General features: G+C 49.1%; 1 protein-coding gene across 1 annotated transcript in view; it reads right to left on the bottom strand.

Annotated features, from left to right (window-relative positions):
- Positions 1-14,366, bottom strand: part of EPHX2 (epoxide hydrolase 2) — a 77,283-nt gene that overhangs the window by 8,458 nt on the left and 54,459 nt on the right. The window contains exons 13-14 of the mRNA XM_027070138.2: positions 4,577-4,648; positions 1,331-1,364 (exon numbers count right to left, since the gene is read on the bottom strand). Coding sequence (XP_026925939.1) covers positions 1,331-1,364; positions 4,577-4,648 — 106 coding nt within the window. The remainder of the gene's footprint in view (positions 1-1,330; positions 1,365-4,576; positions 4,649-14,366) is intronic.

Genomic DNA, 14,366 nt, shown 5'->3' with positions numbered 1-14,366 from the left:
TTTCAGAGGTGTGCACTGTGTCCTGGCAGTCCCTGGTCCCCATGACGGTGACCTTGTGACGACCACGGGCAGCCCAGGGGCCACTGCTATTTCACAGAGGACAGTCACAAGGGCTATTAACGTTGGCACTTGAAGAGGGATGACTCACTATTTTCAGGCTCTTGAAGCCTCCAAGGGATAGGAACTGGGTGAGGCAGGCTTTTGCGAGACATATCACAGGGGTATGCGATCAGAGTGCCTCCCCCGCCGGGCTGGCGCTTCTGTCTCATTCAGCATCTCTGGAAGAGCCCCTAACTTTACTAGTGCTATCTGCTGCCCTAAGAGACTGTGGGCTCCCTGAGAGCAGTGACCATGCTCTGTGCGTCTGGATATCTGCCCTGCGTCACATCAAGTGTGGGCTCCCAATGCTTGGGAATGAAGGCATGAACAGGTGCATGAAAGAGGAAAGAAAGAGAGGGAGAGAGGGAGGGAGAGTGGGAGGGAGAAGGTGTTCTTGAACAGTGAGAAGACCTTGGCCTTCAGGGTAGGAGGACTTTAAGCCCAGCCTAGCCACTCTGAATGAGTTCCTTAACTCTTCTGAGCTCCATTCTCCTCATCTGTAGAACAGTGATAACAAGGGGATTTTTAAAGGATGTCCTGAGGACCATAAATATCTAAAGGGGGCTGGGCCAGTGTTGGATGCACACAGTAGGTGCTCAAACAAGTGGCAACGATCATTGTCGTTAATCAAAATACAGGTGCATACTGGCAAGGCAAGGTTCCGTGGGAGCAGGGCTGGATCTGGGAGCCGCGGGATGAGCTCCAGACAGTTCTGGGCTCTGACACTTCACTTACATACAGCCAGGAGGGAGAACAAGGATGGTTGTCATGTGGGAGTACTGGAAATGACAGCAACACAGTACAGGGATGGAGGGAGGGCCAGTGGATTATGACAGAGGGGTTCTGGCTTGGGGGTCCAGCCTGACTCCGGCTCCAGCCCTGTGTGCATCAGGTGATCTTGCAAAGGTCAGTTCCTATCTTAGGTCTTGGTCCCTTATCAGCAGAAGGTGGGATTACCCTGATGAGCTTTAAGAGTCCTCTAAGCTCTTGCTGTTTAAGACCTTGGGCCCAAAGTCCCCTGGGGGAAGGAACCAAGGCCCAAGGCCGTGTGGTCAGCCCAGGGCTAGGGTGAGCGCTAGTCACCAGTGGGGACCCATGTTAAGCAAGTCACCGTTCAGAGCTAGTGGGTGGCTGCGTCTGCTCATAGAGGTCAGATGGACACTCATGTCACATTTAGCTGATTCCTGCCGTGATCCTCCCGTCCCCCTTCCCTCCTAAGAACCTCTCTTACCCATTTCGCGGACTCTGCTCACGGAGAGAAAAGCCTGTATGGAGGAGAGTTAGAAATGTCATCGTGGGGGAAGAAAGGAAATATGCTGGAACGGGTCATCTGTAAACCCGGTCACAACCAAAGACCTACAAGTGCCATCAGGTTACACAAACATACTAAACTCCCAGGAGAGCGAGACACATCCTCAGGGGTCAAAGCAGACGTGGCTAACGGCCACGGCTCTGTGCCAAGGCTGCCCCTGGGTGCCTGCAGGTCTTGGTAGTGTAAGAACTCGGGTTGACACAACCAATGGGAACAAGAGATGAGACCTGAGATCTATGACGGGCGGGAAGTTAAAAATGAGACACTCTCTGGGGCGCCTGGGTGGCTCAGTTGGTTAAGCGTCTGACTCTTGATTTCAGCTCAGGTCATGATCTCATGGTTTGTGAGATCAGGCTCCGAGTCGGGCTCTGCACTGACAGCGTGGACCTTGCTCAGGATTCTGTCTGTCTCTCTCTCTCTCTCTGCCCTTCCTCCTCCCCCAAATAAATAAATAAACATTAAACAAAATTAAAAAGAGAGATACTCCCTGCCCCTCCACTATGAATCCAGTAAATCTGCAGTCTTCAGTTAAGGGGTGGACTAGACAAAAATCCACCCACCATGCAGAGCAAACGTGAAGGGCATTGTTCCATTTCAGTTTGGTTCTAAGAGGAAACCATGAAAAGGTCTCCGAGGAACTCATGGCTGTAGGCCTGCCTTCAGAGGTGTCTGGATTTGAGTTTGCTCTATCTGCGTGATCTGGAACCCCCCAAGACACAAAGTAAACAACAAGAAAAGTGAGCCTAGGCTGGCAATGTCACCAGGATGCCAGGCAGAAGCAGCAAATGAGAAAGCACAGGACAGTCTTTTCTCAATCCCAGCTGAAGCAGACTGGTGCAGATTCAGTGCTGCTGAAGATGAGCTCACAAAGCAAAACGGTAAAACTCTCTCTCTCACACACCCCATTGCAAGAGACAGCAAACATAGCAAACGGTAAAATAAGAGTCTTCAAGAATATCAAATAATAGAACTTGAAGAGAGAGAGAGAGAATGAAAAAATGAGTATACTTAATGTTAAGCACTAAAGACATAAAAGAAGGAACTAGACAAGAATAGAATAAGACTGTATCATAAGAGATCAGAACGATTTGAAAAAGAACGACATACAACTTTCATACAAAAAAAACAAAACAAAAACCCCGTTCATCGACATTAAAAAGAAAACATCAAAGATGTATTCAACTGCAGATCAGACACCACTGAATACAAGAGGGCAGACCTCAGGCTGATTTTTCATAAGCAATGACAGAAGCTTCTACCCGGTGCTGGAAGCCGAGCTATCCCAGCCTGACGGCAGAGCCCGGGCTGTGGACGGATTGGTGACTGCAAGGCAGCCCAAAGCTTCTTGTACTCCCGCTTTTAGGTAATTTGGCCTTAAAACTACCTGGGGTATTGTCTGTTGGGGAATTGCCCTCGGCAGGCCCCCTGGGAAAAGAACCATTAGGGAAGAAAATAAGGTTCCGCAAGAAATTGTGCGGCCTTACGTTTAGCCCTTGCCATCCCCTATGGAGACTCCTCTACTTACAGGAAGGATAGCCTCATACATTTGCCAGCAAAGAGGGCCTGTAAAGGAGAGACGTACGGATTTTGAAAGCCTCACTCCGGCAACTAAGGAGTGTATCTCTGGGCACAGGTGACTTCAACCCTTAGGCCCACCTGGCCCCCGGAGGCATTCCAGATGATGACTGAAGCTAGTTGGTTAAGGTACCTCATGGTTCATTAGTTCCTAGGTGCATTGTCTCTCTGAGAATGTATGAGGCATGGGTTTCTAAGGCTTTTTCAGCCCCTTTTTTGGCACCTAGGATGGAGGCAAACACATTGTTCTTCTGGCCTCATGTGGTTAGGTCATGTCCCTAACATCACCTTCGACTTGAGGTGTTGAGAAATGGAGGGCCTTTCACGAGAACAGCAAAGCAAATGCTTTGTAGATTATAGATAAATGCAGGTGCATAATGGAATAATGTAAGAAATTAACCTATAATCAAAGGGCATGTGGGAAAGTTAGGGGAAAATCACCATGTTATTTCTTAAAGGTTGTTTACACATAGGAACATTTTCAAAATTAGGTAATGTTAGAAAAACATAGAAGACGTATGCCAGAAGGAAATCACTGGCATATATAATGCCACGTTTACTACAATAAATCGGCCGGTTCAACACACTGCTGTTGTCTGTGCCCATTTTTACTTTTTGTTTTTATGTTAGTTTTTTATTTTGGTTTTAGTTTTTTACTTTAGTTTTGTTTTATTTTCACCGACGCCGTTCTTCCTGCGGGAACCCCTGGTTGCTGGAGCTGGTCTCCGGCAACCCGGAATTCTGTATTTGCATGAACTATTCTACAAGACTGAAAAGCAAAACAGAAATATTCTCAGGCCAAAAAATTGTTTACTCTCAACAGACTCCTACAGAGACAACTACCAAAGAAGGTCCTTCAGGAAGGAAGAAGTTGAACTAAATGTAAAGGGGCAAGATGCCAGCGGGAACCAGCAGAGGAGCCGGCAAACGTGGGGACATCTCACGGCACTGACTGAACGACAGTGGAGACAGTGACAGCAGGTGGGGATTATGGAATGAAAGCATTCTGGGCCCCTTTCCAAGACAAGGGTTAGTGATGTCAAGTGATTTGGGACTTTGATAAACAGTTGTGCATGTGAAGCCGGTAGCGGCAGGTCATGGCATAATTTCTGAACTGTTGCCATTATAGCCCTTCTTTGATCTTTAGTCTCAAAGCCCTACCTGTGTGTGACAGGGAGGACGTAACATTTCCCAGTGATGAGGGGACCGATAGAGTGAGGACCTCGGTCACCCTGACTACACCTGGTGGAAGGCTGGGGAGCCTGGGTGGCTCAGTCTGTTAGGCACCCGACTCTTGATTTCGGCTCAGATCACGATCTCATAGTTCGTGAGTTCAAGACCCATGTGGGGCTTTGCACTGACAGTGGGGAGCCTGCTTGGGATTTTCTCTCTGTCCCTCCCCACTTGCACTGTCTGTGTCTCTTGCAAAATGAATAAACTTTAAAAAAAAAAAAAAAGGAAAGAAGGCCAAGTTGCTCATTTCCAGACCCTGCCATACCCCAGAACCCCGCCCCCTCCCAGGGTTACATTCCAGAGGTCTTTGTACCTCTGCAGCTCCCAGCTCCACCCCCATCCCCACCCAACCCTCACCTCATCACTTGCTCTGAAGAAGCTTTTGAAAGTCCGGCTGAGGTTCTGTTCCAGTTCAGCCTCAGCCACTCCCTAAAACAAACAAGAAATCAAAAGGAAGGACTCTGCAGAAATCCTGAACCCGAGCCCTCCCCCATCCGACTGACAGCCAGAAGCCCCCAGCCTCTGTCCCATCCAGCCCAAGTTTCATCAGAAGTGCATTAGTTTGGGTTTCACATTGAAACACGTGTTTAAAACAAAAAAAAAAAAAAGCAAGCTTCAAATAGAATACAAGATGCTCACAGTGGTTTCCCTGGGAGGTGGGTTTATGGATGTTGCTTTCTTTTCTTTTTACGTTTTTCAAAATTCCTACAATGAGAACGTCTTACTTGTTACACGTCCTTTTATGGGAATGGGGGAGGGCTGGACAGGAGTAGGCTGGGAGTGAGAAGGGACCGGTTCCAAGGATTCCAAGAAGCCAAAAATTGTTCCATTCATGCATCTCATTTTGCTGTGGCAACTTCAGAACCAACTTCCTTGAGGTGGGCCTAAATTATTACAGACTGACTGTTATTCCATGCCCACGGACTGTCTCTCAAAGGACAGGACAGCAAGGTTGCCTTGTTGAGAGCCAGGACACATAGCCCTTGTGGTGACAAATTACCAGGTATCCCCCTTCATGGGAGTGTTGTCATACAGAATGCCTCACCTAACACGGTGCTCTGGTCATTTCCAGGTCTCTGGCTTGTGCACAATTGGATTAGTTCTGACTTGAACTTGCTTCATCAGTTCCACAGATATTGGGGCCCTTCCCCAGCAAACAGGGCTAAGAAGAGATGCTAATGTACAAAATAGAGGTCCCAAGGGCGGAGGCGAGGGTGGGGCGTAGACTGAGGTAGATGCTGGAGGCGCCAATACATGCTGGGGTCGGGGGAAGACATTCTTGCTGGAAACTCTGGGCCTGCATCCCTATCTCCCCACCTCCCCTTCCTTCTGACCCCAATCCCCCACTCGGGGGCATGTCCAGACACTAAGACGGCGTGGCAAGGGGCTTTGAGATCCATCAGTAGATGCTGATCTGCTGGCTAGTCTCTCAGGACATGATTTTCTTAGGGCATAAAAGGAAAATTTTCATCCAGTCTTTCTTTTCTGGAAATTGAAAGCCCTTGGACCTGAAAGCTCTTATAAAGCCTGTGTCAAGAAAGATAGCTGTCCCCGAGGCAGGGATCCACCGGGGGCAACTGCTCCGAAGGAACAAAGATCCTTCCCCAACACAGTTCTGAGGAGACCATGTGGCAGGACACGGAGAAAGAGTGTGGTGGGGTGTCTCCGTCCGTTCAGGCTGCCCTAACAGAACACCATAAATCAGGGAGCTTATAAACACAGACATTTATTTCTCCATGTGGAGGCTGGGAAGTCTGGGATCAAGGTGCCTGCAGATTCAGTCTTTCTGGCTCATACCCGGCCATCTTCTGGCTGTGCCCTCACATGGCGGAAAGGGCGAGGGTACTCTCTCTGGAGAGGGGGCTCATCCCATTCATGAGGGTGCCATCCTCCTGACCCAATCACCTCCCAAAGGCCCCACCTCCTAATTCCCTCCCACTGAAGATCAGGATTTCAATCTGAGAATTCGGGGGGAACACATTCCGTCTACAGCACAGTGCCAATCTACTTTTTCCTCTTCCTTCCCAACTGCTCACCTGAATGTACCCAGACGCCATCTGAAATGGACTACAGAGTGTTTCTGAATGGGTGCCTTTACCCTCTCACCTCCCTGGTTTAACACACTGAAAAGTCCACAAAGAACACCTCGTTCTCTCAGTGTGGCCTTCAAAGAGCCTTCAACACCTGTACCCAAAACTGCCTCTTCCAGGAAGTCCCACCTCCTGCCATCCCAATAAAAGAACTCTATTCTTGTTGGATCCCGCAGAGCTTTAACATGCCCCCCTTGGGCCACTTTGAGGCAGGGAAGCATCCACTTGGGAGCATCTGTGACTGTTCCCAGAAAGGAGGGTGCCGTAAGCCGGGTCTCTCAAGCCTTCCAGTGACCAGCAGCCCTCCGTCCTGCACACTGTAGAGGCCCCGCTACAGAGCGCTTCATTTCTTCTGCATGGCAACCTCGCGAGAGCTCCCAATTTGTGAGAAGGCAGCACACACGGAAGGAAACATTTATCATCTGCAGCACTAGGTCTGCGGTTTGAGATTTTCTGATGCCAGCAATGCCGATGTGTTCATTACAATCCCCTCACATTTGTAAGATTCGATCACGACGACGAGTCATTCGTGACCTTCTGCTCCGCTGATGAAGGCCAAGGCCAAGAATCAGCCGTGGAAGGAAGTGCATTTTAAGGGTGGCTAAAAGCCCTGCTCAGCCCCGCATGTCACACGGATCATTTTTATTTATTGGGAGCCGTCCTCATCCCAGAAAGAGCTGCCATTCAGGAGCCCACGGTTGGGGCAGAGTCTCCACAGGCGCAGAGCTCTGGACAAGGCTCTGGCCCGCAAATGGCCCTTAAAAGAGCAAATGGATGCCAAATGGGTCAATAAAAAATCAAAGGGATCAAAAAGGTAAATAAGTCTGTCAACCCACATGAAAGTAAATCAGATCAACAGAGAGTGAGGACAAAGGTGAGGGCCAGAAAAGGGGAGAGGACAGTAACATTTGTACTCGGGTTATGTGCCCTGCTGATACCACCTGACTCTGTGATTTATGAAAGGTGACACCGTATTTTTAAGTCCCACGGACCAATGACAAGATTCCCGCCTGCCCACTGGATGGGGCTCCTCCCTCTGTGCTCCTGAGCAGAGGTTAAAGGATGGACTCTGGAACCCAGCAAACAAGGCTTCACGCGCCAGGCCTGATACTTAACTAACTGGGCAACTTAATCTTCCAGAGCCTCAATTTCCTTATCTACAGATTGGGAGTTTTGTAAGGATTATACGAGATCATAATGCCTGTTTTTTACAAAGTCTGACACACAGGAGAAACGCCAGTGAATGGTAATTTTCATTATTATTAGTATCTCCATCAAAAAAATGATTGGATTGCATCAGCAATGTCTGTTTTTGAGTGCCTGGGTGGCTCAGTCAGTTGAGCAACTGATTCTTGATTTCAGCTAAGGTCATGACAGCGTGGAGCCTGCTTGGAATTCTCTCTGTCTGCCCCTTCCCGGCTCCTACTCTCTCGTCTCTCAAAATAAAACATAAAAAAAAAAAAGAAAGAAAGAAAGAAATGTCTAGTTTTGGATCTGGTCCGCTCATGAGCCTGTGAGTTTCTTCTAGACACACAATGTATCGTCTTCATGTTTTTGGTCCCATGGCCACAACATGGTAACAGTAGGTACCCAGCAAAGGCTGGGTTGGGTGGGAAGGAGAAAAAGAAGAGCAGAGAAAGAAGAGGGGCAGGAATAGGAGAGAAAGACTTTGGTGGGAGTGTCTTCTAAATGATCGTGGCTTTTATTTTTCTGGCCTGCACTGGGAGCTCACACTCACCTAACAAGGTAAGTCAGCCCCAGCTGGAGGGAGAGCTGAACTGTAAGCTACTGAACGAAGTCAAACGACAGAATCGGATCTCTTGTGACCCAAAGCTACCTCGGGGGCAGGAGAACTGACGACCACTCGGGGTTCTAAAAGAAGCTCCTAGAACAAAGCCTTTGGAACTCCGTGAAGCCTGGAGCTCTGGCTCAGAGAACTCTGAGGTCGTTCAAGGCCGACCTCTTATGGTGTGGGTGGTGAAACCCACCTTGGAGAATGCATCAGAATTTCTTGGCCTTTCTTACTAACCACCTCCCCCTCCTCCCCTCTCTTTATTTTAAAGAAATCACAGAAAGTCACAACTATGAGGAAACTTCTAATTCTCTTCTCCCTGCTTTCTGTGCCTTCATATCAGTATCCTTGGCTTTGCCCTTTCTCCTGAGATGTATTTCCAACTGTCAGATAAACACATCTGTGAGGCTATATCTTGTCATACTCTTCAATGTGATCATTAAAATTAATCTGAAGAACCAATGAAGGAAATGTAATCTCTGGTGAAATATATTTTTTATTCGTACCCCAGTGTTATCGCCCCCGTCCCCCCCCCCAGCCCCCCATAGTGGGTTGAAGAGTGGCCCCTAAGAAGGTTATGCCCAAAGATCTAATGCCTTGTACCTGCGAATGTGACCTTGTTTGGCAATGGAGTCTCTGTGGATGAAACCATCAGGATCTCAGATGAGTGACAGTTACAAGTCAAGGGTGCCAAGGGTTCCTGGCACCACCAGAAGTGAGGAGAGAGGCACGGAACAGATTCCCCCTCACAGCCTTCAGAAGAAACCAAACCCAGTAGCACCTTGATTTCGCACTTTAGCCTCCAAAACCATAAGAGCATAAATTTCTGTCGTTTCAAGCCACCAAGTTGTGGTAATTTGTAATTGTTAGCCCTGGAAAAATAATACACCACTTCAGGAAGTCTCTTGATTTGGGGGGTGGGTGAGGAGGGAAAGGGACTAGGGCCTACGTAACCTCTGGCTTCATGGGGGCGGACGCCCCGCCCCCCGCCCCCACCCAGTGGCAGGATGACAGGTGTGCGTTGGGATCTGGCTCCTGAGATCTCTTCACGTGCCTCCACCCCCAGTTTCCTCTCTGTGCACGTGTTTCACTCGCTGTGAGAGGAACCCCAGAAATGGAGGTTACAATGAAGAAGACCCAACTTTAGTCTAGACTTTTCTCCCGAGTGTTGGCAGGGGAGCAATTCTCAACCACCTGGTGGGCCAGGGAGGTTCCTACAGCTGGCCACGGCAGCCGTTGTCTTGAACTCAGATGTCCTCACAGAGACATCCTCCCTCTGCTTCACGACCCAGTGGATTCCTCCTCTCTAATCTCCCCATTTGTTCCTTCCAAGGGGTCCAACAGGTCTTCCTCGGAAGATGCACTTAATTGGGTCTATTGTTTCATTGCTGAGACAGTGGAGACAGCCACTTAAATCAAATGGCAGGCCCTCAAAGCCTGAGCTCAGGCAGCCTCTGTCCCCCCTCCAGTCAACACTAGAAGCTGCATGTTGTCGTGCCTCTGGCCTTTTGATTTCTTTTTTAATGTTTATCTACTTTTGAGAGAGAGAGAGAGCATGAGCAGGGGAGGGGCAGAGAGAGAGGGAGACACAGAATCCAAAGCAGGCTCCAGGCTCCAAGCTGTCAGCACAGAGCCCGACGCGGGGCTCGAACTCATGAACCGCGAGATCATGACCCGAGCTGAAGTCGGATGCTTAACCGACTGAGCCACTCAGGCGCCCCTAGAAGCCGTGTCTTGGAGGGAAGAGGGGAGCCAGCATTCCTCCCATCAGGGGCTGGGGCCGGCAACTCTGCTTCACCTTCTACCTCGGTAATAATTGCGCAGATTCCCCTGAAACTCTGGGGCATGGTTTTCTCAAAGTAAGCCAGAACACACGGCCGGCTGGGGTGGTTGTCCCTGAGGTGCAAAATGCCACCCGAAACCTGGGCAAAAAGAGAAAAGGGTTACTTTTCGTGTTCAGCCAGGCACACAGGAGAGAGAGGGGGTCGGGCCCCAGAAGGTCCGTGAGAAGAGCTGAGGCAACTCTGAAGCCACTTCCCCCCCGGGTGGGCTCCTCTACTCTTTGCCGAGCCCGGAAGAGGCCATCCTACAGACGAAGACCCTCAGGTTGGAGCGGGACCTCCTGCAAAGCCAGGCCCGTCACGAATGGCCCAGCTGGGGATGAGAACTCCAGACTTCAGACCCTCAGTGTTTAGCTCCTCTTACTATAACACAACACTACCCATTTAGGAAAACGAAAATAAGGGGCGCCTGGGTGGCTCAGTCGGTTGAGCGGCCGACTTTGGCTCAGGTCATGATCTCGCGGTCCGTGAGTTCGAGCCCCGCGTTGGGCTCTGGGCTGAAGGCTCAGAGCCTGGAGCCTGTTTCAGATTCTGTGTCTCCCTCTCTCTGACCCTCCCCCGTTCATGCTCTGTCTCTCTCTGTCTCAAAAATAAATAAACGTTAAAAAAGAAAGAAAGAAAGAAAACGAAAATAAGGGGCGCCTGGGTGGCTCAGTCGGTTAAGCGGCTGACTTTGGCTCAGGTCACGATCTCGCACTCCGTGAGTTTGAGCCCCGCGCCGGGCTCTTTCTTCCACAGAAGGCACAAGTACTAAAACCACGACAGCAAAGGCTTGGCGAGTAAGGCAGCACAGAGTGACACTTTCTTTTAAATGTATCGCTCAAGGGGCATCAGGGTGGCTCTGTCAGTTGAGCATCCGACTCTTGATTCCAGCTCAGGTCATGATCTCACAGTTTGTGGGTTCGAGTCCTGCACTGGGCTCTGCGCTGGCATCACAGAGCCTGCTTGGGGTTCTCTGTCCCTGTCTCTCTCTCTCTCTCTCTCTCTGTCCCCCCACCAGAATAAGTAAACAAACTTAAAAAAAAAATGTATTATTCAGGGCCACCTGGGTGGCTCAGTTGGTTAAGTATCCAAGTCTTGGTCTTGGCTCAGGTCATGATCTCACGGTTTGCGGGTTTGAGTCCCACGTTGGGCTCTGTACCGATAGCATGGAGCGTATTTGACATTCTCTCTCCCTCAAAAAGAATAAACAAACTTAAAAAATTAAAAAAAAAAGTATTATTCAGCTGTGAAAAACAACCAAAATAATGTCCTTCCATGGGGGATAGGTTAAATAAATGATGGTCCACCCAGACTGTGAAGCACAAAGCAGCCATTACAACGAATGAGGTAAATCTGTATGTACCGGCAGGAAAATCTGCCCACGATCTAGTAAATGAAAAAGCAGCACGATTCCACTTATACAAAAATTACATGCGCACTCATATGCGCCCATGCGTGCTCCCTCCCTGCCCCCACACTTAAAAGCATATTTAAAAAAAAAGTCTGGGAAATACTCACGAAACTATTCATAGTCGCTACTTCTAGATGAGTGAAAAGGGATTTAACTCTTCATTTTACACAACTCAGTACTTTTTTTAAAGTACTAAGCATAAATTATCCAAAAAAGAAATGCAGGAACAAATCACCAGCTGTCCCTGGAGCCTGGCAGCCGGGGAGGGGGGTGGTGGTTACTATGTGTGTTCTGAGGATTAAGGGAGACTGGGGACACTGTGAGGCAGAAGAGGAATCCTTTGTGCATGTGGGGGTGCCTTTCCAGCAGGCAAAGCCATCTCTTCTCCACCGCTACCTGTAATTTCCTTTCCCTACACTTTCTCTCCATTACCTAGTTTCTCAGCTGGTTACAGACTTAAAAGTGGGCCCTGGTCTTTTGCTCCAGCTTCTACAGCCTCTTAGCTTGCTTTCTGGTTCCAGACACCCACACCCTTGGTGGGAAACAAAGGCAGAAGGAAATGGCCGATAAAATTAAATTTCCTTCTAACCTGCAGCCCACTGGCAAATACTTGAGGCAGGCAGAGCAAAACATTTCTCCAGGAACTCCTTACTGTCTCAACGCTAAGGCTTTGCTAATGGGCAAAACAACCTTAGCTTGACAATAGCTAGGCCTCCAGTATCCTGGGAGTCTTCTTTAGCATATGAAAATCTCCCTGGAAACTGCCCCTGGACTTCACCTCCCCCAGCCCCGTAGAATATACCCAGTCTCTCCTCAGGGTCCGGGGCAGCTCTTCCTGCCCACGGGTCCCCTCCCCGTGCTTTAATAAAATCACCTTTTTGCACCAAAGATATCTTCAAGAATTCTTTCTTGGCCATCGGCTCTGGACCCCGTGATCCCCACTATCACCCCCCCCAAAAACCTCAACACCCACAGGTGCCGCCACACACCCTTTTCCAAAGAAATAAAAATACATTCTACATTATACTGCTAAGGAGGAGTAAAGAGGGACCGGTGTTGGGAGGTGGAAGAGGTCATGCACTGACCATGCGCTGATTTCGGGGGCAGAGGGGCTATAAAATATTCCTAGGCTAAGAGAGGACCCGAAGAACCTTAAGGACTAAAACATGGAGCTTGTCACACTCAAATTACCCAGCCCATTCTATTTGTCTTTGCTGCCCAGAGCTGCCTCCCCCTCTTTCTAACTATACAAACGCAAAGCCTATCATCTCTTTGCTGAGAAAAAAAGAAAAGCACACCTTTTAATTTTAGTCTCTGCCAGACTTGACAAATTTGCAGGACTAGACAGAAAACACAATGGCTCAGGGTTCAAAGGGCCAGAGGAGCTGAATCTAAACTTGGAGTTTACCTAAGCCACACTGAGCAAGCCATTACAAGAGGTGAGAGGGATGGGCACCCTGTGGTCCACACTGTAGCCTTCCTTGGGCTGAATGCATCCAGAGTGACCTTGAGGGCTCATGGTGACTCCTCCTGGGCTGCCCAGTGGTGGGGACAGGTTTGGAAGGAGAGAGGTAGGAAGGAGGGGGTTCCGGCACCCATCCCTGAATTAAACAGGCGGTCTACACATCATGCTTTATTTACTGGCCTAAATTCAGCTTAAGTTTGAAACCTATTTGAAAACCATCCAATGAGGCACTCCTTTTTCAGAGGAGGAAACTGAGGGCCAGAGGTAGGAAGGGACTTGCCCCATTGCTGAATAGGCTTGGACACGCTGGCAGGACCCCCGGGCATGGTTTCTCCTTAAGACCCAGTGTTGTGCCTATCCAGTCCAGCCTCAGCAGCTGAATGTACCTCAAACCCACTTCCTGGGTGCCTTTCAGTAGCCAGATCACTGATTTGAATATTTAACATTTCCCTACCGGAGAGGCTTTGTTCTTAAGAACAAAACCATTCTCCAAACTCTTCCTACAGATTTTTTTTTAAATGTTTATTTATTTTTGAGACAGAGAGACAGAGCATGAATGGGGGAGGGTCAGAGAGAGAGGGAGACACAGAATCTGAAACAGTCTCCAGGCTCTGAGCTGTCAGTACAGAGCCTGATGCGGGGCTCAAACTTACAGACCGCGAGATCATGACCTGAGCCGAAGTCGGATGTTTAACCAACTGAGCAACCCAGGCGCCCCTTTTCCTACAGATTTTAAACCCAGCAGCAACAACATAACAGTGGAAGTACTGATTTTCCCACAATGACTGTTAAGAACCTTTGAAACCAAAAACTTTGCCCTACAAAGTCAGTAGGCATCTTTCCCCACCGAGGTCACTTTTGTCGATCAGGCCTTGGAGCTTATCTTGGTCTGCTGCTTCCCACTCTGTTGGGATGAGCAGGGCACACACAACAAAGTCCAAGCTCCCTCCCAGGGTGGCTTAGGGGGAGGCATGTAGGCTTTGAAGTCAAAGCTAGGTCAAACCTAGTCAGGACCTGGTCTTGGACCAGTCAGTGATCCCCCAGCACCCCTGTCTGTTCAGCTGAAAGACAGGAGAACACAGTGAGCTTGTGAACAGAACCACTTGGCGGGGCGCCTGGGTGACTCAGTCGGTTGAGCGTCCGACTTCAGCTCAGGTCATGATCTCATGGTTCGTGGGTTCGAGCCCCGCGTCGGGCTCTGCTCTGACAGCTCAGAGCCTGGAGCCTACTTCAGATTCTGTGTCTCCCTCTCTCTCTGCTCCTCCCCCGCTTGTGCTCTCTCTGCCTCTAAAATAAACATTAAAAAAAATTTTGAAAAAAGAACCACTTGGCATACGGAACTCAAAAAAAAAAAAAAAAAGGAATAACCACAACCCAAGTGTCCATGGAAGGATGAATGGTAAACAAAATGTGGTCTACACGCACAACGGAGTATTATTCATTTTTAAAAAGGATGGAAATTCTGACAAGTGCTACAACACGGAATAATCCTGAGGACGTTGGGGCACCAGGGTGGCTTACTCGGCTAAGTATCCAACTCTTGATTTTGGCTCAGGTCATGATCTC

The sequence above is a fragment of the Acinonyx jubatus genome, chromosome B1 (genome assembly GCF_027475565.1).
Source record: "Acinonyx jubatus isolate Ajub_Pintada_27869175 chromosome B1, VMU_Ajub_asm_v1.0, whole genome shotgun sequence".
Lineage (NCBI taxonomy): Eukaryota > Metazoa > Chordata > Mammalia > Carnivora > Felidae > Acinonyx > Acinonyx jubatus.
This window is presented reverse-complemented; position numbering and strand designations above follow the sequence as displayed.